The sequence below is a fragment of the Vulpes vulpes genome, chromosome 3 (genome assembly GCF_048418805.1).
Source record: "Vulpes vulpes isolate BD-2025 chromosome 3, VulVul3, whole genome shotgun sequence".
Classification (NCBI taxonomy): domain Eukaryota; kingdom Metazoa; phylum Chordata; class Mammalia; order Carnivora; family Canidae; genus Vulpes; species Vulpes vulpes.
In genome coordinates this window covers 99088241-99112203 of record NC_132782.1, presented here as the reverse complement: position 1 = coordinate 99112203, position 23963 = coordinate 99088241, and the positions used below count along the sequence as shown (strand labels likewise).

General features: G+C 43.0%; 1 protein-coding gene across 1 annotated transcript; it reads right to left on the bottom strand.

The window, feature by feature from the left end:
- Nucleotides 1-3187: 3187 nt before the first annotated feature.
- Nucleotides 3188-20266, bottom strand: CRYM (crystallin mu). The gene is made up of 8 exons (XM_026003246.2): nt 19867-20266; nt 19223-19376; nt 17197-17259; nt 12341-12442; nt 10087-10270; nt 6542-6663; nt 5733-5817; nt 3188-3538 (listed from the first exon to the last, which is right to left on the bottom strand). The coding sequence occupies exons 1-8, from the start codon at nt 20034-20036 to the stop codon at nt 3474-3476; spliced, it is 945 nt and encodes a 314-aa protein (XP_025859031.1). The 5' UTR covers nt 20037-20266; the 3' UTR covers nt 3188-3473.
- Nucleotides 20267-23963: the final 3697 nt, after the last annotated feature.

Genomic DNA, 23963 nt, shown 5'->3' with positions numbered 1-23963 from the left:
GAGATTTTCTGTCCTATATTCACTGATGTAGTCCTTGCCCCAAGTGCTGGTCTGTCATACAGAAGGTGGTCAATAAATATTTTTGCATAACTGATGTAATGAGTAGACTGGAGGCGAGATGCAATTATGTTGGTCTTTTGATTCCTGGGGGTTTCACTGACTGTAGTTTTCCACATGATATCTGAGGGTAAGAGTAGTTTATGTAACATCAAAAAGGAGTAACTTGGAAAAGTAAAACCTTCGCCCCATTGCACAAACCACTTTCAATCAATTTTCTGCCTCAACTGTAATATAGTTGGAGTCAGTCATTGGCCAAGTTGGAGAAATGAGTCTAAACATGAAACTCCCACCTCTTTTGGGGAGACATTTGCCATTGGAGGTCTTGCCAGGCACATTTATGCTTTTTTTTTTGTAGGCTCTTGGCCTCTTATGATTTATTTACAGAATCAGTAAGTGAGGGTTCTCCCGACTTATCATCATCAAGGATATAGCCTCTCCATTATGCAGCATTGCTATAAAGAAGACTTATACTAAAAAAAAAAAAAAAAAAAAAAGACGACTTATACTATATTATAAAAGGTTACTAATGTTCTAAAAATTCTAGACATTTCAAACTAAATGAAACAAAAGAGACCTAAGAGAAGCTAGAGCAATATAAATACCTTGTCTAGAGACAGATTAGAGGACTATGAGCCAGGATGAGGTTAAATATTCACTGAACTCAGACCTCCATCCCTTAAACTAGATGCTTAGAATAGCTCAGTCCAGTGCTGTCAAACTCTCCCTCTCTCTGTATTCTAACATGAAAGTCAATGAGAAAGAAAAGAAAGAACATTTCACTGAAGGAGTTTGAGAAGTTAGGGTGTGCAAATGCATGTCGTGCTTATATCTCAGGCCATCCTGTTACACAGTTCAGTTGTATGCTTGCAATTCCTAAATGAGTCATCAATTCAGACCATTGTTTTGGGCTTCAAATCCATAAGCCTGAGTGCTTATCTGACATCTCCCCTCGAATGTCTCACAGGTACCTCAAACTCAATATGCTTAGAAGTAAACCCATCTTCTTCCAAGTCAGTAGTCCTTAACTGGGATAATTTTGCCCTGGGAACATCTGGCAATGTCAGGAGACATTTTTTATTATATTGTGTTGGGGCAGAGGGGTTTAGTTCTTTTAGTTTTGTTGGTGGTTTCCTTTGCTGTGTAGAAACTTTTATTTTTATGTAGTCTCAATAGTTTATTCTTGCTTTTGTTTCTCTTGCCTCAGGAGATGTATCTAGAAAGAAGTTGCTATGGCCAATGTCAGAGAAATTACTGTAATCAAGGTACTTTTTTAAAAATTTTTTTTCCAATTTTTATTTATTTATGATAGTCACAGAGAGAGAGAGAGAGAGAGAGAGAGAGAGAGGCAGAGACATAGGCAGAGGGAGAAGCAGGCTCCATGCACCGGGAACCCGATGTGGGATTCGATCCCGGGTCTCCAGGATCGCGCCCTGGGCCAAAGGCAGATGCTAAACCGCTGCGCCACCCAGGGATCCCTAATCAAGGTACTTTTAATGATTCCATTATCACATACCCTTCTCTACCCATCCCTTAGGGTTGTGACCATTGAGTTCCCCAGAAAGACTTCACAGTCATTTGCCATGTGCAGAAGCAGGTCATATGAATATATATATATATTTTTTTATCTATCCATGAGAGATACACACACAGAGAGAGAGAGAGGGAGAGACATAGGCAGAGGGAAGAGCAGGCTCCTCGCAGAGAATCTGATGTGGGACTTGATCCCCAGACCCCAGGGTCACGCCCTGAGCCAAAGGCAGATGCTCAACCACTGAGCCACTCAGGCGTCTCTGATCATATGAATATTTTATTCCAGTCCAAAGGCCTCCATCACACAGCCTGGTAAACATGATAAACTTGGGGCTAAGTCACATAGAACATGGAAAGGACCTGTTAGGAGGAGTTTGGGTAGGAAAACAAAGCAGTAGAAAATGATTTTTTTTTTTTTTTTGGCTTCTGACTTATTTGATAACCAGCCTAGGAGTGGGGGTGGATTTGGATGGGGTCTTTGGCAGGACAAGGGCCACACAACTCTGCTTATGATTCAGGGGAGCTAGGGAAAATACACCTCAGTTTCCCCATCTGTAAGTTGAGGAGGTTGGACTAGATAATTCCTACTGACCCTCTCAACACTGATACTTTAGTGGACATCCAATACCCATTCCTCTCTTTTTTTTTGCTAAGACCCTCTCCCTTCTGTCAAGTCATGTGGTCAGGTGGGCTAATTCTACTCTTGACTTCCAGGGGGTCATGTGACCCAGGCCTGGATAATAGGGGCATCAGATTCCCCTGGATGGTGTTTCTTCAGGGATAGGTACACGGCACTGGCCTGGGCCAGAGTATTCCATCTAAGTTAGCTCTAATGTTAGGCACAAAAATGGGCACATGATCTACAATGTCCCATGAGTCTCAGTTCTGGGGTAATCTCCATTTCTGCTAGGGTTGCTAAAGAGGACAGCCAGAGGAAAACCTACTTAGCAAAGGACCCAACATTGAAGAAAACAGAGTCAAGGGATGGAGAGAGCAAGATGAGGTGCTGTGGACACCTGGAGCCCTGGATACAGCTGTAGCTGTGACCAGTTACCTGTGTTATTCTTAATTACAAGAACCAGTACATTCCATTCCTCATTCGTCCATTCTGCCTAAGGTAGTTTGAGTTGTGTTTTCTGCCACTGTGACCAAAAAAGTCCTGACTAATATAGAAGCTCCACTGCTCCTTGAGATTTAAATTATAAGAAGCCAGAAACAAAAGTCTACATAATATATGATTCCATTTATATGAAATGTCCAGAAGAGGCAAGTCCATACAGATAAAAAGCAGATCAGTGGTTGGCAGGGGCTGGGAAGAAGGGAGAAAGGGGAATGACTGCTAATGAGTACCAGGATTCTTTTTTGGGGGTGATGAAATGTTCTGGAATTAGACAGTAGTGATTACAGGTTTCACCCTGTAAACATGCTAAAAATCACTGAATTGTGTAAACTGGTAAATTTTATGGTACATGAATTGTATGCTAATTTAAAAAATAAAAATAAATGATAGTCATTGGAACTCCCCCAGGAAGTGATGGAAACACATGATCCCCTCACTTTCTTTGCCATGAAGCATAGAAATGACCAAAGCAAGAAGTGCAGAATTGGAAAATGCTTTATTTCAAGGAATTACAAAAATGCAGTGAAATATAGGGAAAGGACGTTTGCTATAATCTGGTATAACAGAAGAAATGGCCACCTAGTTTTGCTTTCCAACTACACACACAAATGGGGATCTCATTAGTTAAGGTAAGACATGATAAGCTCAAAACTATATAGCTCACTAGGCACTGGACTCCCTCATTTGATCTAGAAATCATGAGACAGCTGGTAACAGCATCACTTGATCTGTAACATCTACTTCAATGCAAAGATCCTTTGTTTTATTTACCAGATGACCAGGAATCGTACACTAGTTTGGCTGCAACCATGTCTTCCACCGCCATTCCTGGAACAGACAGAAATGTCGTTCAGTTTTTGTCAGAACAACTTTTCCTGGAACAGCCCAGACCCTGTGACTGGCAGTTTTTGAAAACATTGTCTGTGCTGCTAATGCTCATCAGGGTAACACAGAATGATACCCGAGGTGAGTGTAGGCTTGGAAGGTCTGCGAAGGACAGAGTGGGGCAGGGACAAGATACTAAGTGAGAAATGCCCACCAAATACATTTTGAGTATCTTTCAAAGTTTAGTTCACAGGTCATAAACCTTTCTGTGAAGGGCCAGATGGAAAATATTTAGGCTTTGCAGGCCCTATGGTCTCTTGCAATGAACTCAGCCCTTGTAGTGCAAAAGCAGTCATAGGATAGGTAAAGAAATAAGCCTGGCCATGTTCCAATAAAACTTTCTTTATGGACACTGAAGTTTGAATTTCATATCATTTTCATTTGTCATAAAATATTCTTTTTTTCCCTCTAGTCATTTAATTAGAAACCATCCCTAGTTTGGAGGCAGGACAAAAACAGGTAGTGGGCTTAGTATGGCCCACAGGCTATCATTTGTTGACCCTCGGTCTAGTCCAAACCCTGCTTCCTTCAGCAACTCCATTTATCTTGTTGTTTTGGATACATAACTCAACCTCATTGGGTGTATGTTCTCAAAGGACAGGGGCTGATTTATTAATTCTTGTAGTCACCACTGTACCCAATACAGAGTCTGATACATAGGAGATGTTTAATATGCATCTGCTAGATGAAAAGATATGCCGATAAACCAAACCCCAAAGCAAGAAAACAAACATTGCTTAAGACGGTGGAACAGACTTCTGTAGTATCGTCTTCTGAAGGGGTTGCTAACTTCTGATCTGCTCTGAACTTGAAATTTTGTCACAACTGGATCAGTATAATGTCTTTGAACCAGGCATTGGGTAAAGTTTATACTGCCTTTGCCTATCTCTCTGTGCATGAGAGACTTTTAAAATATTTAAAAGCCACCAAGGCACAGATACTGACTGGCAAGAATGCTAGGTGGTCAGAGCCCTCTTAATAATGTTCTCCCAAGCATGAGAGCTTTGTGTGCTTGATCATAGGAAATAGAAAAGATCTTGAGAGAGGGGCAGAGGACAATCGTGAGGGGCTCAGGGCAGCAACTATTTATCAACCAGTTTGGGAGTGTATCAGTATTTTAGGTGTATTAGCTGACTATCAGTTCTGTTACCATGTGTGTCCATTTCTTTAGACTTGGTAGGGTGTAGTTGCTGGGAAGAGGAGCAGATTGGCTACTGGGAGCCCGTCCCTGGTGGTACTTCTGCCTGCACAAGTCTGGTGGTAATGGGGCTCCCCATGGAAGCCCTTCTCAAATTAGCAAGTAGAAGCGTAGGGAAGGAAGGAAAAAAAGGGGTCTCCAGTTATATTTCCTGCATGGATCTCTTTTGGTGGGTCTCCTTGCCATTTCCCTTAAGCTCCCTGTCTTACAACATCTTTATCCCCTGAAGGATACCTTCTTCTGACTTTCATTTACCTTATTATTACTTTTTTGGTTTTATTTAAATTCAAGTTAGTTAACATACAGTGTATTATTAACTTCAGGGTAGAATTTAGTGATTCATCAGTTGCATATAACCCCCAGTGCTAACTACATCACATGCCCTCTTTAATGCGCATCACCCAGTTACCCTATCACCCCACCAACCTCCCTTCCAGCAAACTCCAGTTTGTTTCCTATAGTTAAGAGTCTCCTATGGTTTGCCTTCCTCCCTGTTTTTAATCTTATTTGATTCTTCCAACTTTTATTTAGCTTGAAGTGTAAATGATTTATTGCTGATACTTGCTATGTGCAAATTGTTTTACACACATACACACACACACACACATCACTGAATTCTCAAAAACATTGGCGTTAACAGGTGGTGAAGAAACTGTGGCTCAGACAGGTGAGGTCCCTTCCCTAGGACACATATCCAGGGACTGGCACAGAAGGGAAGCCAACCCAGGACCACCCAGTTCTAGAGTTCATGGGCTTACCCACTATTCTATGAGCCTGGCCATGTGTGAATGATAAGTGAATCATTGTGTGAATAACTGACCCAAGTGATGGATTTCATGACTCAGCTATGGAGTCCAGTGACTCATTCCTCTTTCCACCAATGGGTTAACTTGCCTTGTGCTCTGGTTGGATGTGTGCCCTGGGAGCTATAGTCCTTACCCAAAGACTTGAACACCGTTGTCTTGTCACAGTGTGCTGGCTTCACTCCCTTCACTACTTCTCCCAGCTCAGCGAAGATCTTGGCCTATGAAATGAACATACACTGACCCAGGCCATGGAGCCAATGTCCACTCCAGCCAGCTCCTGAGGCAGGGCAGGGAGGGCATCGAGAACCAGGTAAGGGAAAAACCTGACAAAAGGCCATTTATAAAATGGCTTCCCTCATTAAATAAATAAATAAACAAAATAATTTTTTTTTTTTTTTTTTTTTGCATAGCATCTGCCTTTGTGTTACCATGAATGCAGAGATATAAGTTTGTGACCAGGGGAATGTCCAGCCAAGACAATAGGTCAGTGAGGAAATAAGCATGTTCTTATCTGAATACCCATTTTGGCAGCTCTCTTTTTTTCCTATGCTCTGATTACAAAAGAATACGGCCAGAAAGTGACCAACTCCAGTCCTATTTTGTTGGCCACATTGGGAAGGTTTTCAGGCACTTATCTCCCAACCTTACTGCCTTGTAGGACAGCTTGATCTGATGGAAAAATCCATCAGGCTGCTCTCTCCAGGCAAAGGGGACAGGAAAACACATGTCACTACCATAATGGCCACATTACTTCAGAGGGGATTAGATAGGGTTGAGAGATGTTTAGGAGCTGTCACACAGCCCCCCTCCCCCTCAAAGAAGTGGGGGTGACTGAGGTCTGGGGTGTGACTGAGGTCTGGAGCTGTCCAAATGGAGGTTAATGAAACATTGGGATCCCAATGAAACCAGCTGGACAGCAGCCCACCGGGAAAAGAGGCTCACCCCTGACAATAGGACATCTCCAGACTCTTTCAGAGCAGCCTCCTGGGAGTCCACATACAGCACAGCCTGTTTCATCAGCTCATCATCCAGCTCTCTCCAGTCGGGTCTGCTGGCTCCGATGGCTGAGAGATAGCAAAACATACCCTGAGCTCAGAATTAGCAGCAAGGGACGCTACTATGTCAAAGAATAGAAGAGGGGTAGGGGAAAAGGAAGTGACATACGATACACAGGAACATTCAGATTTGGGATTCCTTATTTCCCAGTGCCAACCCCTCCCAATCAGCAAGAATAAACACTCATCAATAAGAATAATGCCGGTTTTTTTTTCTTTTTTTGCATTTCATATCAAGATCTTTCTAAAAGATTTTGAGGCAACTCAGCATTTATTGGTTGCCTACTAGCTGTGGGATGTTTCACACGTATTATTTATAGTCCTCACAAGTACACTTCATGTCTGATTCCCACTTAAAATATGCACAGAGGATCTAAGAAGTGAAGGTGCTCACCACGGTTATGTATCTAATAATTATGCCCCCTGGCTCTGAGCGAGCCATGCCTTTCATACCTCTTCCATTTATCTGGGGCAGCAACTTCTTCATAAGAGCCTTGGAACAGAGACATCACTTAACAGCTTATTCATACTCTGCACTCCTCCATCATCTGTCAATCTGCTTGCTTTTGAATCATTCTCATTCCTCACCCCCAATCATTTCTATCTTAACTCATGACAAAAGAGCTCAGGGCCAGGGAAATGGAGAAGCCCCAATAAAGAGGAAACTGGCTCCATGCTGGCACCAAGATTTCACATCCTTTGCAGAGCCCAGGAGCATAATGAAGAATCCAAGGAATCATGCCTCCTGGCACTGGCATGTGAGATAATGCAGAAGCTGCCATCAAATGCCTGCAGGGCCAGGCAGGTAATGAACAGGAACAAAGCTGGTCAGAGGGACTGGGTTGGACATGGTAAAGGCCCAAGTACACAGAAGAAAGCAGGCCCTTGTAAAGACAGCAATCATCCTTCAGCTCCAGCTAATTGTGGCCATGTGAGAATGCAGGGCTGCTGTTAGATATTCTCCTCTTCCCCCTCATTTTTTTTTTCTTTTTAAAGAGAAGCAGGAAATCTATTTGCATGTGTTATTTCTTGATTTTTGGAGCATACTATGGTCCAAACAAAACACATCTGCTGGCTGGATCCAGCCCATGGCCAGCTAGTCTTTGGAAACCATTATAAAGCCTTAGCCCAACATAAGGCAGCATTTATATGCCTTCTCACACTGTGTCCAGTTTTCTTTATTTGCCCCCTCTCCTGCTGTTGTCCCCCTCACTCTAATTTCAACGAGAGTGGTGGAAAAATGTCCTTCTTGGAGGTCATTTGTGTGGGTGAGTTCTATAGAACAAAAGCACAAACTAAATGAAGCTTGTAAATAAATCATAAGCTGGTGGGAAAAACCCTAGCTTCTCAAGCCACCTCTTCTCATTGCCCTTGTGTCTCCCCACAACCCCCACCCTCTCCTGCCCCAGTTCTTCTGAGCAGGGTGAGTTCTCAAAGGGTTGTGTGAGGCTATTTAGGGAGATGGAGGTGGGCCAGGCAGCAAAGGGAGGGGGCCTGACTCAGAATGGGTGCTGGCCTTGCTTCAGTGGAGCAAGAATGGGTGAGGGTCAGACCCCAGCTGGGGTGGGTACGCAGGCAGGATGGGGGAAGTGCAGGGGAGGGTGGAATTGGGTCTATCTCTAAGCTAAGCTGCAAAGTAAGGGAAATCTATTGTTGGTATTTCCCTGTCAACTGCACTTGTAACATACTTCTCTGAAGTATATTTGATGCCTCTGTAAACATACAAACCAATTTTGCCTTTAGGCTAGGGAAATAGAAGAGACATCTTGCCTCAAAATCAAGACAGCCCTTCCTGGGGATTCACAGTGTGAGAGAGATTCTCTATTGTTGGCTTTGAAGATGGAGCATCCACATTACAAGGAAGGTGGGTTGCCTCTAGAAGTTGAGAGGTGCCCTAAGGAAACAGGCACTCCTGTCCTACAACGTAAAGAATCTGCCACAACCACCTGAGCCTGGAAGAGGGCTTTGAGCTCTAGATGAGATAGCAGCTTGGACAACACCTTGATTTCCTCCTTGTGTGAGCAGAGGACCCAGCTGACCCATGTCCAGACTCCTGAAACCATAGAAACTGCATGATAATAAATACATGCTGCTTTAGGGTTAAAAAAAAAAAATGAAGCTTGTCTTGCTGAAGATTGAGCAATATCCATTTCACCAAGAACCAGTTTCTCTTGATTTCCAAAGTCCTTCCGGAAATGGTGTTACTGTCCATAAAGCCAGAACTGACCCATCTCTTGCCTATCTACCCCCTGGACCCATATCATAATACCACTCACACAGGCTGAGAGCTTCACTTGGCTTTGGCCCATTCCTCAGATATGCCACACTTTTGTCTCCTCCACAGAACTTAATCTTTAGCTGGATCCATCAGCTCATCTATTTATTTACCTGTTTGTTACCTATTTCCCCTCCCTAGAATATGAGCACCAGGAAAGCAATGACCTTGAGTGCTGGTTTATTTTGGCCTGCTCAGCATCTAGAACAGTGCCTGGCACATGGTAGGCATTCAATACACATTTGTGAGTGGATGCATAATCATGACACTTGGCTACTGCCTGTTCATCTGCCAATGTGTACAGAATTCTTAGCTTTTGAGTTCACACCCACCATGTGCTTGTCACTAAAACACAGGGCACTGAGAACATGTTTAAATCCCTAGTGTTTGGCTGCTCGATCACCAGATTCCAGTCTTCTTATTGGAAGATAATATAGAACATAAGTTAAGAGCTTGGGATCTGAGGGTAGATCACCCCAGTTCAAATCCCAGCTCTATCTCTAAAGACTTCTAACTTTGGGCAAGTTACTTGATTTCTCCATGCCTCGGTTTACCCACCTATAAAATGAGGGTTGTGATAATAATAGCTCCTACCTCATAAGGTTGTCGTAAGGACTGATTGAATACAAATAAAGAATTTAGAACAGCATCTGCAGTAGTAAGTATTCAATATAGACTAGCTCTTGCTAAAACCTCCAGAGCCATTTGAGAATCTTCAGAAGCCCAGGAACTCTTATGTTTGGAGTCCTACATATCCGATCACACATATTAAAGAGCATCCACATGGCACATTGAATGTCTTGTGCTACAATTAAAAAAAAATCGGGGGGGAGTTAGTCTCATTAAGAAAGAATGAATCATTTAGCTTTTGTGATTTAAATTTCATTACATTTAAGAACTTAGCTGTGACTGACCATGTGTCATAATGTTACATTTTATAGAACTTTAATTAAATTTATTATAGGTTTCAGGTTTGTGACTTCTGTTTCATATTTTTGAGTGAATATTGTTTTTTAGGGCTCACATGTTTCTGAGGACCTTAAAAGGCCTGCTCATTTTGCATGAGTAAAACATCACTGCAGATGCAGCTGTTTGGTCCAGCCTAGGGACAACTCTGGCCACTGCCTACCCGTGGTTTATGGAGTTACTCTGCTTACCATTGATATGAGCCCCCGGCTTCACCCATTCACCAAACAAAATGGGCTCTGTTGCCATGGTGACTGTGATGATCACATCTGCACCCGTCACAGCCTCCTGGACTGATGAACAGACCTGTACCTCTCCTTGAACTGTGTCTGCAAACTTCTCTGCATTTTCTTTGGTGCGGTTCCATATCCTCACCTTCATTGAAGGGTAACAAGAAGGACATTGGTGCCATGATTGACTGTTTATGTTTCATCAAGCCCAGGGGTACCAGGGGAAAGCTGAACCACTCTGGGGTAAGGGCTGTGGTTGTTTAAATCACCCCCTATGGAGAAAGAGCATTTGATCAAGGGTACAGCATTAATCAGGGAAGACACCTGACCAAATATTTGAAAATGACCTTCCTCTACTCCTTTCTCCTTGCAAGAAGTGGAGGCAGTTTTCCAGTTCTAGCCAGGGATACCTAGCCTCTATAGCTTAATAGATACTACTATATAACTTAATAGCAGAGCGAGCTCTGGAGCTAGGCAGGCTTGGAATCAATCCTCACTCTGTCACTTTCTCCTCACTCTTGAAATGACTTAACCTCATGCAGCCTAAGTTTTCATCTCTATGAAATTCACATGATAAGTGGGTACAGTGAACATGATACTCCCACTTTGTGTTTGAGACTCTGTAAAGGACTCATAGCAGATGTGGGATTCTATGGCAGTGCCATGCATAGAGTAACTGATAGAGTAACCTGATCTGTGAAGGGTATGTAGGGGGTTGAAAATGAGAAGTGTTGGAGAAGTGAACTGTGTAAGGGATGAAAAAGTCAAGAGTCGTAGCTACAGTTAAAATTCTGGCAGATGCTGGTGGGAGTAGGGTCATTAGCCCCACCACGAGGTGGGGACTCGCCAGCCTGCTTAGCAGACTTCCACGTGTGGAGTGGAGGTTGTCGACCTTCAAATGAAAACAAGGCCTGAAGAATCTCTCACAAGGAAACATAAGAAATACAGAAGTAAATGTTATGTTTAAGTAAGTTCATCAACCAAGGTAAGAAACAATATAGGATACCCAGTCAAAAGAGAATGGCTACCCATTGCACCTTCCTTGATAAAAAATTATGCAAATAGGATACAAAAGATAGGTAATCTGAAAAGTGATGGTGTTAGAACATTTCATGAAAAGACAGGATATACAACTGGGTATATCTAACATGATAGAAATTACTTTATGAAAAGCTAATGAGAGGACTGGAAAGTGTGAACTGCTTATTATTGAAAACAGATAAAAGGTACCTTTTTTTTTTTGTTCTTCCTTGTAGTCTACATTTGCCAGAGCAGAGGTATTATTTATTATCATTAAAAAGTCATATTTTAAGGGGCATCTGGGTGGCTCAGTTGGTTTAGCAGCCAAATCTTGATTTTGGCTTAGATCACGATCTCAGGGTTGTGGGACTGAGCCCTGCATCAGGCTTGCACTCAGCGGGGAGTCTGTTTGAAGACTCCTCTCTCCCTCTGTCCTTCCCTGCCCACATTCTCTCTCTCTCAAATAAGTAAATAAATATTTTTTTTAAATGTCATATTGTGGCAGCTGAGTGGCTCAGTCTGTTAAGTGACTTCCTTTGGCTAGGTCATGATCTCAGGGTCCTGGGAATGAGCCCCTGAGTTTGGCTCCCTGCTTTTCCCTCTCCCTCTGCTCCTCCTACAACTCATGCTCTCTCTCTCAAATAAATTTTTAAAATCTTTTAAAAGGTAAGAATAAAAAATGTCATTTTAAAATCTTCCCTATCCCTCTCACACGTACAAAAAATAAAAGTAGCATCAAATGGTCCCGTCAGAAGTGGGAGTCATGACTGGGGAACAGTGGACCAACACCCAGGCTGTAGAAACAGGGTGCTGGGCCTCTTGCCTTCTGGGCCTGGTTCTGACTTTGTGGGTCCATACCCCTGAATACCGAAAGACCCCCAGATTCTCCTAGGAGAAGCATGGAGAGGGACCCAAAGGAAAACTGAATGTATATATAATGGATATAATATAATCCTTTAACTGCATAGGCTTGCTATGTCCTCTGGCATACCCTAGGAATAAAGAAACTAGAGACAGGTGATTCACATCTCTTTGCCTCCAACAGGACTTCTGGGCAAGTCATTAAAAGAATGGTCTAAATCTGACTCTCAACCTAACTATTTTAGAATAGTCCACATCGTTGCAGTGAAGGAGTATAGATAAATGCCCCCGACTGCTCCCTCCTGTCTTCTCCCCCAACCTTCCCTGGACTTACCTCCTTAAAGAAGAACTGCTCTGTGAAGACCTCGTAGTGGCTGTAGGCCTGGACCCCAGCCCCCAGGATGCACAGCACTTCACTGCTGGGTGGTTTCAAAAACTATTTGAGAGAAACAAGGTGGCAAAGGTCAAGGGAGAGACAGCAGCCAGGTGAAGAGCAGGTATGGTTTGAATATCAGGTGTCTTCCACCCTATCTTCAGCTCCTCACTATCTCTCAGGCAATGAAGGAGATGTCATTTTGTGTTTCAGTTTCCCCTCTACAGAGTGCAGAGAGGAGGAGGGAACCTTCACTGAGCACTAAAATATGCCAATGCTTTATAGCCTCATGATCTCATTTAGTCCAACCAATGACCCTGTGAACTAGGCCCTCCTACTTTTACCCTCTTCTTCCAGATGAAGAAATTGGGGTCCAGAGAGGTTAAGTAACTTGCTCAGAGTCCTACAACTATGAAATGGCACGATGGAGCTCCAAAACCACATCTTTCACTCTCCAAAGCCCACATTCTCTTTCCTGTGCTACTCTGTCTTGGGGACATGAGAAGCCAAACCCACCTTGGGGACATGAGAAGCCACATCCACCTCTCAGAGCTCTGAGTTACTTCTAAGAGCTACCTAGAATCCATGGGCCCTTGTTACTCAAGGTTCTCAGCTATATTTTCTGAGCCCACTTTTGATCCTTTCTCAGCCTCCATCTTCCTTTAGAGAGTAATGTAGAGCAATTGTGGCAGCTGCTGGGGATGTATGTGTGTCTGTTTGGGACTGGGGTTCTAAGACCAACTCATATCAAGTGTCACCTCTCCAGGAGGTCAAGCGAGAAATCACCACTTCACAGTACTTATTTGTTTACAGATTTCTTTTTTCTTTTTCTTTATTTTTTAAAGATTTTATTTATTTATTCATGAGAGAGAGAGAGAGAGAGAGAGAGAGAGAGAGAGGCAGAGACACAGGCAGAGGGAGAAGCAGGCTCCATGCAGGGAGCCCGACGTGGGACTGGATCCCGGATCTCCAGGATCAGGCCCTGGGCTGAAGGTGGCGCTAAACCGCTGAGCCACCAGGGCTGCCCTCTTTTCTTTAAAGATTTAAAGATTTTGTTTATTTATTCATGAGAGACACAGAGAGAGGGGGGCAGAGACACAGGCAGAGGGAGAAGCAGGCTCCATGCAGGGAGCTTGATGCAAGACTCAATCCCAGGACTCCAGGATCATGCCCTGAGCCAAAGGCAGGTGCCAAACCGCTGAGACACCCAGGGATCCTGGGATTTATTTTCTTGTGCTGGTCTGTATGCCCATGAGGACAGAGACTGTCTTATTTGCACGGATTTGGCACCTATCCACTGTTTTGTATAAGATATAAAGTGGGTTCCTGAACCTCAGCACTGTCTGAGAACCTGACTGGTTCCACTGACTAGGAACCTCTAATGTCCCACTACTGACATTTGGGCTGGATAATTCTTTATTGCCCGAGTTGGTGGGTGGACTGTCCTGTGAATGCACAGGATGTTTAGCAGCAGCCCTGCCTCTATCCATTAGATGAAGCATCACCTACCTCCCCTAATTTTGACAACCAAAAATGTCTCCAGATATTGCTAAATGTCCTTGGGGGTGGGGGTAGGAGGCAAAATCATTCTGGGTTGGGAACTACTGGTATAGAGGACATCACTTGCCCCTCAAGCCATTCATATTAAATAAGACCTTCTTTTGCCCTTTCTCTATTTCATTTAGTAAAATCTGAGTCCCTTGGGCCTGCTCTTTCTTACAATGTTAACTATTGTATTTCTGAAATGTAATCTTAAAAGTGACAGTCTCTTGAATTATTAATTAGTAGCAAAAAAGGAGTCTTAGAAATATGAGCAAATGCTCATCTCTGCTTTAGCTACAGAAGGAGAGATACCATTTTGTGCCATAAACTATTGTTCAAGGTATCTGACTTGAAAAGTTTTATCCACAAAACAAGCAATCTTATGCTCTTAGCCAACAAGGAGAATTAGGTGATTTTTTCCTTAACTAAATCAATTTTTTTTTCTGTCCTCAGTTAATATGAATCTATTCTTAGAAGTGTACTGGGCTGCAGAAATTCTTGTGGTGTCCTCTAAAAGTAACCTTCCACTTCTGAAACTAAATCTCTAATTCTGATTGGTTATCTTGATAATTTGTTGCCTTGGTAATGTTACAATTGGCATCCCTCTCCCTAAATAGTATAACATTTATAAGACTTACTAAAAAACAATAGGACTAGTGGTACTTCATTCTTTTTCCAAAGCATGCAGATAATTAAAAGCAGGTATACGAGTCTGCTAGGTTTCTTAGGTAGAGTTTGAAAGTGTGTTTCATCTGCATTTGCTAATGAACAGCACTGTGTAGTCTACCCCTGCCATCTTACCCAGCCCCCTCTCAGGCCATGCTCCCCTGCACTTCTTGTCCTTCAGCCATACCACCTTCTTTGTGGGTTCCCAAGCACATGTGCTTCCATCAACCACAGGGCCTTTGCACAAGTTCTTTCCTCTTCATGGAATACTTTCCTTTCTGTCCCTCAGAAGTAATTCCCACTACAAATTTCTGCTCAGATATCCTTTATACAGGAAAAGCCATCCCAAGTCCCACAGACCCTCTGTTATACACTCTCACAGCACTTCATCTCTTGCATTCAATGTATTTTTCAGGGTTGCAGTTTCACATTTATTGGTATGATCTTTGGGTTAACATCTGTTTTCCCAAATGGACACTCTGTTCCATGATAGCAGGTACTGTTATCTGGTTTTGCTCACCATTCTATGCTGCAGGCCAAGCACTAGATCTGGCCCCTGGTAGACCCTTAAATATTTGTTGAATAAATGCATGCCAGGGATAAACCCTGATATATACAATCACTTTGCAAAGGCATGTGAGCGTCCTCAACTCAGGTTATGTGCAACCCAAATGCAGAGGAGTTATAGTGACTGTCAGCCGAAAACTTCTCATTCTCCTCCCTGGAGCCCTAAATGGACGAGAAGTGGTAGAAAAGAAAATATTCTCTATTCCAGGGCAAAAAGAATAATAGGTCCTTTGTTCCTTATTGAAATAACCCATCTGCACCCCTGAGCATAAAGCTGTGACATTTCAGCTTAAGCTCTGAAGCATCTTCTTAATGATGCTCAGCTCTTGTGGGAGTGCAGATTTTTATCAATACAAAAAAGCAAAGTGTAATTGGATGCTATAAGAGTTGGGTTTCCAAACCTGGTTGATCATCAGACTTAATCAGAGACTATTGAAAAAAAATAACTAGTTTCTTCGGCTCTACCCTCAGTGATTTCAGATCAGTGGTTTGGGGGTCTGAATTTTAAAAAATATTCCCCAGGTGATGCTGCTGCATAGCAGGGATGAAAAACCACAGACCTGGGCCAAGAGACCAGGTGGCCTCAGAAGACCTCCAGCTACATGGGTTACCCGACTTCTGGAAGCCCTAGTCTCCATCTCCTTCCATGTGAAAGGAGGCCAATAGTACGTTCTCTGCGTTCCTCACAGAAACCCAAAGATGTGTCAAGACAACGGGTGGGAAATTATGTTGAAAAGACCTTTACAAAAGAATGTAAGGCAGTACTGTATCAGAGAACAAATATATCTCAAGGAGTCCCTTGATTATTTCAGTCTGAGTTGAGTCTGGACATAATTCAAAAAACTAGTTCGTGTGCTGTAGTCTGCCCCCTTCCCACACGGATTACCAGATTCATCCTCACATTCCTCCTTCCCTATCCTGTGTTTCGAATATCTTAACACTCTCGCAGTCTGAACACCTGGTCTCTGCTGCTCCCCAGATCCCACACTTCCTTGATGCCAAGGCGTCATAAACTAGTGTCAGCAGACCTTGAACTTCTCCATTTCATGTGAAGACACCTAGTTTTCCAAGCCTCCTCTTAACCCTAACCTCTAAAAATACTGTTTTTCTTGTAGGATGCTCTGACACTGCTTGGGAACATCATCACCCCTTTCATGTGCTTTCCCTTCCCTCTAGAGAGTTCCCCCTTTCCCCCTTCTCACTCACTTCTTCAGTCTTTATTCAAATGTCACCTTCTTGGTAGGTGAGATTTTTCCCTGGATAATTTGGAAGGTTACCCCTCCCTAATATTCTCGATTCTGCTTTATTTTCATCCAGCACACTGCTTTCTGCTGGTAGTAGGATTTTTTTAAAAAAGCAAATCCTAGTATATTATTAAACTCAAAAGGGATTTGTTTTTGGTTAATTATTTTCTGAGCAAATCAAACCTTTCATCTTGTTTATTCTCTAACCTCCTATGTGTGTGCCACTCTGTTTTTTTCACTGCCATATCCCTGACATTTAGAACAGCACTCGACACATGGTAGGGCCTCAGGTAGGGCCTAGCTGAATGAATACATGAGTCTGCTCAGATCTCCTCATTTTCTTGGCTTTGGCCTATGGAGCAATTACACTGATTTACCAGGAGCAGTGTGGTACAGGGGCCAGAAAGCAGTCCTAGGAGTCATAGAAGTCAAATTTTAAATTCTTGCTCTGTTGCTTAGTAACTGTGCAATCTTCGGCAACTCACATAACCTCTCTGAGCCACATTCCCTAAACCTGGCAAATGGAAATATTCATATCTACTTTGCAAGGTTGATATGAAGATCAGGAATAATGTATGTAGGGTACCTAGAATCTGGTAGTCCTCATTAAATGGTAGCTAATAATTTTGCGAATCACTGTGCTCACCTGACATCCCACATTTGGGATATGTGGGGTTCTAGCTATGTCCAAAGGAATACCAAAATAAGTTCCTCACTTCTCCCTTAAGCTTTCAAGCTAGAGACACCTGACCCCACTCTCCAGCAAACCTTAACAGCACAGCCTAGCACTAGTCTTACCTTGGTGGCGATGGCAGAAACTGCAGCTGTTCTCTTGGCAGTTATGACATTTCCATCCATGACCTTGGAGGGAAGGAGAGACAATGAGCCAGGGGCACTTCTTTAAGAGTAAAGAAGTAGCTCAGAAAGGGCAGCCCTAGGGAGCATCATAGTATCCTATAAAGAGCATAGGCTTGCTATCAAATCTGGATCTAATTCTTCCACTTAATGAGAAATGCAACTTTGAGGAAATATCTTAATCTCTAAGGACCGTTTTCCTCACCTGTAAAAACAAAGATAATGCCAACCATTCAGAGGGTTTTTGTAAGGGTTAAAAGCACTCACGTAAACGTACACAGTCTTGTGCCCAATGAGCCCTCATGGATTGCCCATTTTCTTTTCTTGTCCTGGGTCTCTCAAAATACCAAATGACAGATAAATTTGAAGAATTAGAGCAAGTCATTTGATATCTGTGCCAGGGCCATGAAATTCTATCTCAATGGCTCTCCACTCCTGCCATACCTGTGGGGAGCTTTCTGAAGATACCAACGCCCAGATGCATTAACTAATCTGCACCCCTAAGGGAGGAACCCAGACATCCTTGTTTTCAAAAGCTCCCCAGGTGATTCTGAATTACATCTAGCTAAAAATAACCACCATCCTTTGACCATTCTCCTGTTTTTAAGTTATTCATCTTAGTTGACCTTACCAGGTAGCATGAGTATTCTCATTTTACAGACAAGGAAGTGAATTGCTTTTTACTGAGCAGATTCAGAAAGGATCTAAGGTCTTGTCATTTCATTTAAAAGCCTGAGCTGGTTCCACTTTGCTGGGGAACCACCATTGGTAGGTAGCACGAATGTCATCTCCTTTGAATAAGTGTATGTTGGGAAGAGCTAGACAGTCTTTTCAGAGGAGTAATGTTACAGTCAGGTTCCTTGGGGAGCCTGAAATCAGGGGAAGAGGATTTAAAGATCCAGAGGAGGTTTGGGAGGAATGAAGCATTTGTCCCTGATAACAACTCAACCGCATGGTCTCAGAGCCAGCTTGCAGGGTACAGGGCACAGAGCACATAAGTAAAGAATATTGGTTCCCTAGTCAGAAAGATCTCACAATGATTCCCTGGGCCTTTCACTCACTAACCAGCTGTGTGACCTCAAGCAAAGTGACTCTACTACTCTGAGACTCAGGGACCCCAACAGAAATTGGGAGGGAGGGTGTGTGTGCTAAAATAAAAACTCCCATGGAGGAATGTTGTCATAATTGAGATCAATTTCTCTTTTTGGGCACATGGTAAATGCTAAGTGGCAGTTGGATAGGCAGTAGACATAGTCTCCAAAAAACCAAAGACTGTGGACTTACACCCAGTAGGTCTGAAGTCTAGCCATACACTTATTAGTTACGTAAATCTGCATAAGATAGGGCATTGGTGCTCTACAACTCAGTCTCCTCATCTGTAAAATGGGCATAATACTACTACTTACCTCAAAGAGTGGTTCTAAGTATTAAGAAAATTAATACATGTAAAGTGTTCAGAACCATGCCTGACACATACAAAGTGCTCAGTAAGTGAGCTACTGCTGTATTTTGATATTATCATTAAATGTTAAAACAGGTTACTGTGTATCTGTCAGAAAAGACTCCCAGGGATTACAGGACATTCCTACAGAAAGATCTTCCACATTATAGAGATTCACTAAATAAATGTTTCTTTGGCTACTGGGTTTGATCAAACTGTATATTGGAGCTACTGGTATAGGACAAGAGCATATATACATGAATGATGAGATTATTACTTCCACACTGTCTGTCACACACTTGAAGTAGCAGTGGGCTCTGGTGCTGGATTATGCATCTTCAGGCAGTCCTAGAAACAGATACACGTCACAGATAACCTCTACCATTGCTGGATCCAGAGACATCATCACTCATACGGGGCATCTGTGGTCACAATTAAAACTTCACCCAGCTATCTCAGAGAGCTAACTTTGGGCACTAACTCTAGGCCCCAGGGCCCCACTTCACCCCAGGGCAAGGAGTTGCTCACCGCCAGAAGGGAGCCATTGCTGGGCTCAAAGAGCAGCACAGTGGCCTGGTGGGAGGGGACCGTGGAGGTGGTGCTGTGGCCCTCGTAGAAGGTGACCAACTTGGTGGTCAGGGCGTCCTCTGCAGCACTGTAGGCCGGCATGACCCCCAGGAAACTACAAGGAGAGAGGGAGTAGCTTCAACCCCTTCCTACCAACACTGGGGTGTGCGATCAAGTCCCCATAGACCTTCCTTTCTCTTTCCTGTGTCCTCCCGTCCCCCTGCCCCTCCTCTGCCCTTCCTTTAGGCAGTATGCAGAGTATGTTGGACAGTCTGGCTTTGGATGAGAAAAACCATTCTAGTTCTGCCACTATCTACCGATGTAGCCTTAGGTAAGTCACTTAACCTCTGAGTCTCCATTTTCCCCATCAGTAAAATGATTCCATCAACACCTACCCATATGAGCATGTGTTGAATTAAGCAAGATAACCCTTGAAAAGCATCCACTTGGCACGGCCGAGAGTGCAAATATTAGGTTGGCAGCTGTTACTAGCAATGATTAGGCAAGCTCTCTCTTCCTTTCCCCCGCTGCTTCCCTTCGCATGCATGCCTCCCTTTCCACCTTTCCAGTTTCTCCAGCCCTTAGCCCCAGCCTTCCTCACTCACCCCCTGTGCTTGGCCACCGGCACCACGGTGCGCACCGGCTGCATGACCCCTCCGTCGGGGCCGCTGGAGAAGTTGGCCAGAGCCGCCTCCAGAGGCGGGATGAGCAGGCTGGAGCTGCGAAGGTGCTCCTGCACCTCGGCAGCGCTCAGGAACGCTGGCGCCCAGCTCATCTCGCCACCGACCTTCTAATTTCAGGTAGGGCTCAGAGATCCGTACTCCCGGGGCTGCGCCCTATATGAGCGCGCTGCGCGGCGGTGCCGCCTACTGGTCGCCGCCCAGCTGCGGGGGCGGAGCAACGCGGGTCTCCGCCGTCCGCAGCCCCGGCTCCCCCCGCCCCGCCTCGGTTGGCCGAGCTGGGTCCCCTCCAGCTTGGTTTCCCCAGGGTTGCAGTGGAGTTAGTATTCTTGGGTCCACTTTCACAATTCCTATACTTAGCTGGAGTCACGTTCCTTGCAAAGCGCTTAGGCGTCTAACTAGTCGTCCTTACCCGGAAAGAGGAGGCTGGGGTGATAGGGTGGTGCAAAAGGTGGCAGGGCTCCCTTTTTCCTTAATTTTTTTTCTGCTACTAGGAGATCTTAGACAAAAGAAGATAGTTATTAAAAACAACAGAAAACAAAATACACTTCTTTTCGATTCTGCCGCTGTCTGGTCTCTCTTATCTCAACCTCCCTCCTACTCCCACTCCCACCTCCAGATCCCAGACTATTGTTTGCTTTAAGCTCACCCTGTTCTTCTAGACTAACTCAACTAACCTACACCTTTTAAAAAGGGGGAAGTTCCCAGGACAAGATGTAAAGGCCTCAGTCACACAAAGAGCCAAAATGCCTAAGAATGCAGTAAGGTGACTTAGGTCTTTTTTTTTTTTTTTTTTCAAGGAGTTTATTCTAGAGAGGAGGGAATAAGACAGTATGTGCACAGGAAGGTAACCAACAGTGCAGGGCAGTAAATTCTAGCTGTCAGATCAGATAGGAAAAATGAATGCATTTGATACTTCAAAGAAAAGATATCATTTTGACGTTGATCACTTAGATAAAAAGGTTTTATGAAGGATGGGGGAAAAATCAAGCCCCAACATAAAGTTAATGGTAACAGCAACAATGATAACAGGGACAGGTTATTGAACTTTATTATGAACCAGATACCACACCATGTATTTAGGTGCATCATCTGACTGATACAACAACATCTGTGGTAGGTAGATGTTTTTAGCTGTGCTGCCATTTGAGGCTCTGAGAGGTGAAGGGCTTTGTCCTAGGTCACCCAACATATCAGCAGAAGAGTTGGGATCTGCTCTTGACGTCAGTCTCCAGAACTCTACTCCTAAAGGTTAAGAGATACATTGGCAGAGAGGAAGAGGGTACTTCCATGCAGGTGAAGCCTATGGATGGAGGAATGTTGTTTAGTTCTTGGGAACAGTGTCTTGCCAGACAGGGTTGAGTTGGAACAGGGGGCTGATGTCTGGGAGCACCAGAAGATAAAACTGGGAAAGCTTCTTGGAATCAGGAGGCTAAGAAGTGTGATTCTTTGGGAAGAGGTAATATGCCCCCAAACTTTGACTATTTAAAACGACGATTCTTGCACCAACGTATAGGATGAAACAAAAGAGCAAAAATATAGTCTGGGAGACAGATAAGGAAGCTGGAGTGCTTGTGTTGTCACTCCCTTGATATCTGGGTTGGGAGCTGAGTAGGGCTTTTTAAATTAATTAATTAATTTTATTTTTTAGGAAATAGTCACATTGTAATAAAAGACAGTATATGAGGAAGTGTCAAAATATTTACCAATGAAATAAATTGTATGTCATGTACTTAGAACAAGTCTTGGCACCGATGAAATAAATTGTTTTATACTTAATACAGGTCTTAGCACAATATATTGTATGTCATATACTTAGCACAAGTCTTGGGATTACAGAAACATTTATGGACCATAACTTATGTTATTACTATTAAGTCTTATTTATTGGGTTTACAAATATAGAGGTATAAAGAAAATAAGGGGTTTGGTCTGTTATTCTTGAGGGGGAAAATCAAAACCAAATATTAAGTAAAAGAGATAGAAGAACCATTTGTTCATTTGTTTCCATTGTTAATTAAATTACTGAGCTTTGGTTAAGTAGAAAACTCCTGTATTTGTTTCTAGAAAATCCTGTAGGAATAAGACTAGTCGGCAAATCACCTCAAATCATTTTCCTTACAAAGCTTTGAGTGGCATCACCCAGGTCCTTAGTAAAGTATCACCCGGAAAATTGGTCTTGATTGAATTAATTCTGTTGGAGCCAATGACACAGGGTAGTCACTGATTGTGAGGCTTTGGAATCTTTACAAAATGAGAGTTATGCGATATCTCTGGCTGGAGTCAAGAGTTATATGACCTAGCGGTTGAAGGGAATTTTTAGGTGACCACATATACCAGCAGCCCAACTGCCTGGTTATGTGGAGGCTCTAACACCTCATGATGTCTCTTTTATTATTTACTTCATATATTTTCTTAAAAATTATATTACCTTCTTTGGTTTTAGTAGAAGCAAAATTAGCATATGATTGGAGATTAATGTGCTGTTTTAATCATTTTTAATTTGCATAAAAAGAAATGCATAACTATTTAAGAGACAGAGTCTGTGAATTACTTACAATCATTTTCCTTATATAGCTTTGGGTAAGGTTACCCAGGTCCTTAGTAAAATTTAAGCTGCCAAACATGAAGATCTGGTTTGAGCTCAGAAGCCTGTAACCACCTTTGGAAGAAGTCCTCATAAAAGGGTAGGGCAGCCTTCTTCCTCCCTCACAGACTGGTGGTAGCAGCAATGGTTTTAGGGGGGCTTACTGGTTCTGAGTTCCAGGTGACTAGCACAAGTCTGATGTCCAACTGTAGAACATGATTTAGAATCTAGATTAGAAGCTGGTTTAGCAGGTATCGGGTTGTATAACAAACACCTCCTTGCCCCAAACATTCCAGAAGTAGGAGTCGTCGTTGAAGTTGTGATGTCATTATCACTTGGCTGAGGCTCTGGGGGATATAGCATGCTGTTGGGTCACGTAGAAACAAATACCCTGTTATGCCTCGTTTAGAAAGAACTTTCATCTGGAATGGTTGTTAAGAGTGTTATATGCATTTAGAGGTTTATGAAAGTGATTACAGTTGATCCTTGAACAACACAGGGGTTAGGAGCAACCAAAATACCCCTTCAAAAATCCGCTCCCAAAAACTTTGGACTCCCAAAAACTTAATTAACTACTGTTGACCAGAAGCCTTCCTGGTAACATAAGCATAACATAAACATACCAATTAACACATAATTTGTCTTATATACTCCATTCTTATAATAAAGCAAGCTAGAGAAAAGAAAATGTTAAGTAAATTATAAGGAAGAGAAAATACATTTGTAGTACTGTACTATATATATTTTTTAAATTCTGGAGTGGACCTGTGTACTTCAAACCTGTATTGCTCAAGGGCCAACTATGTAATATTTTCCTACTTTAACTCATTCATGTGATGCATTGTAACAGATATCCTAATATCCCAATTTGTTTCTAAGGTTTTATTGGCATTCTAATGCCTTTTTTGATGAAATGTACATGCTGGATATACAGCTTGTACATGCTGGATGTAAAAGAGACTTCACCACCTTGACCCTGTTTCCCCTCCTGCAAAATCAGATAATATTAGTAATATTAGAGCCAACCTTCCAGAATTGTGATGAGGCATAATTGAAATCATTTTGTTGTTTAGCAGGTTAGTGTTTAATTAGCATTATTAACAAATATTATGTTCATATTATTAGGTGTTATTGATTTTTTATTCTTAAAATAATGAAAGTACTCTTAGTCATAATGACTTATTAGAGAAAATATTAATAAACTTATTAGGAATGTGGGGGCCAGTAAGCAGGTCGCATGTGTAACTCTTCTTTCCCTGTCCCCTGAGGCTTTGTCCTGGGACAAAGCAAGTCAGCTTCTGGAATTCTGGAAGTTCCCTGCTTCTCCTCCAACTGCCTGCCCCCCTAAACCTACCCCAGGGGTGGCCACTTGTACTTCTCTAGATTTTCTGCCACTACCATATTGAAGGTGACAGCAGGGCTGAGGATGAGGAAA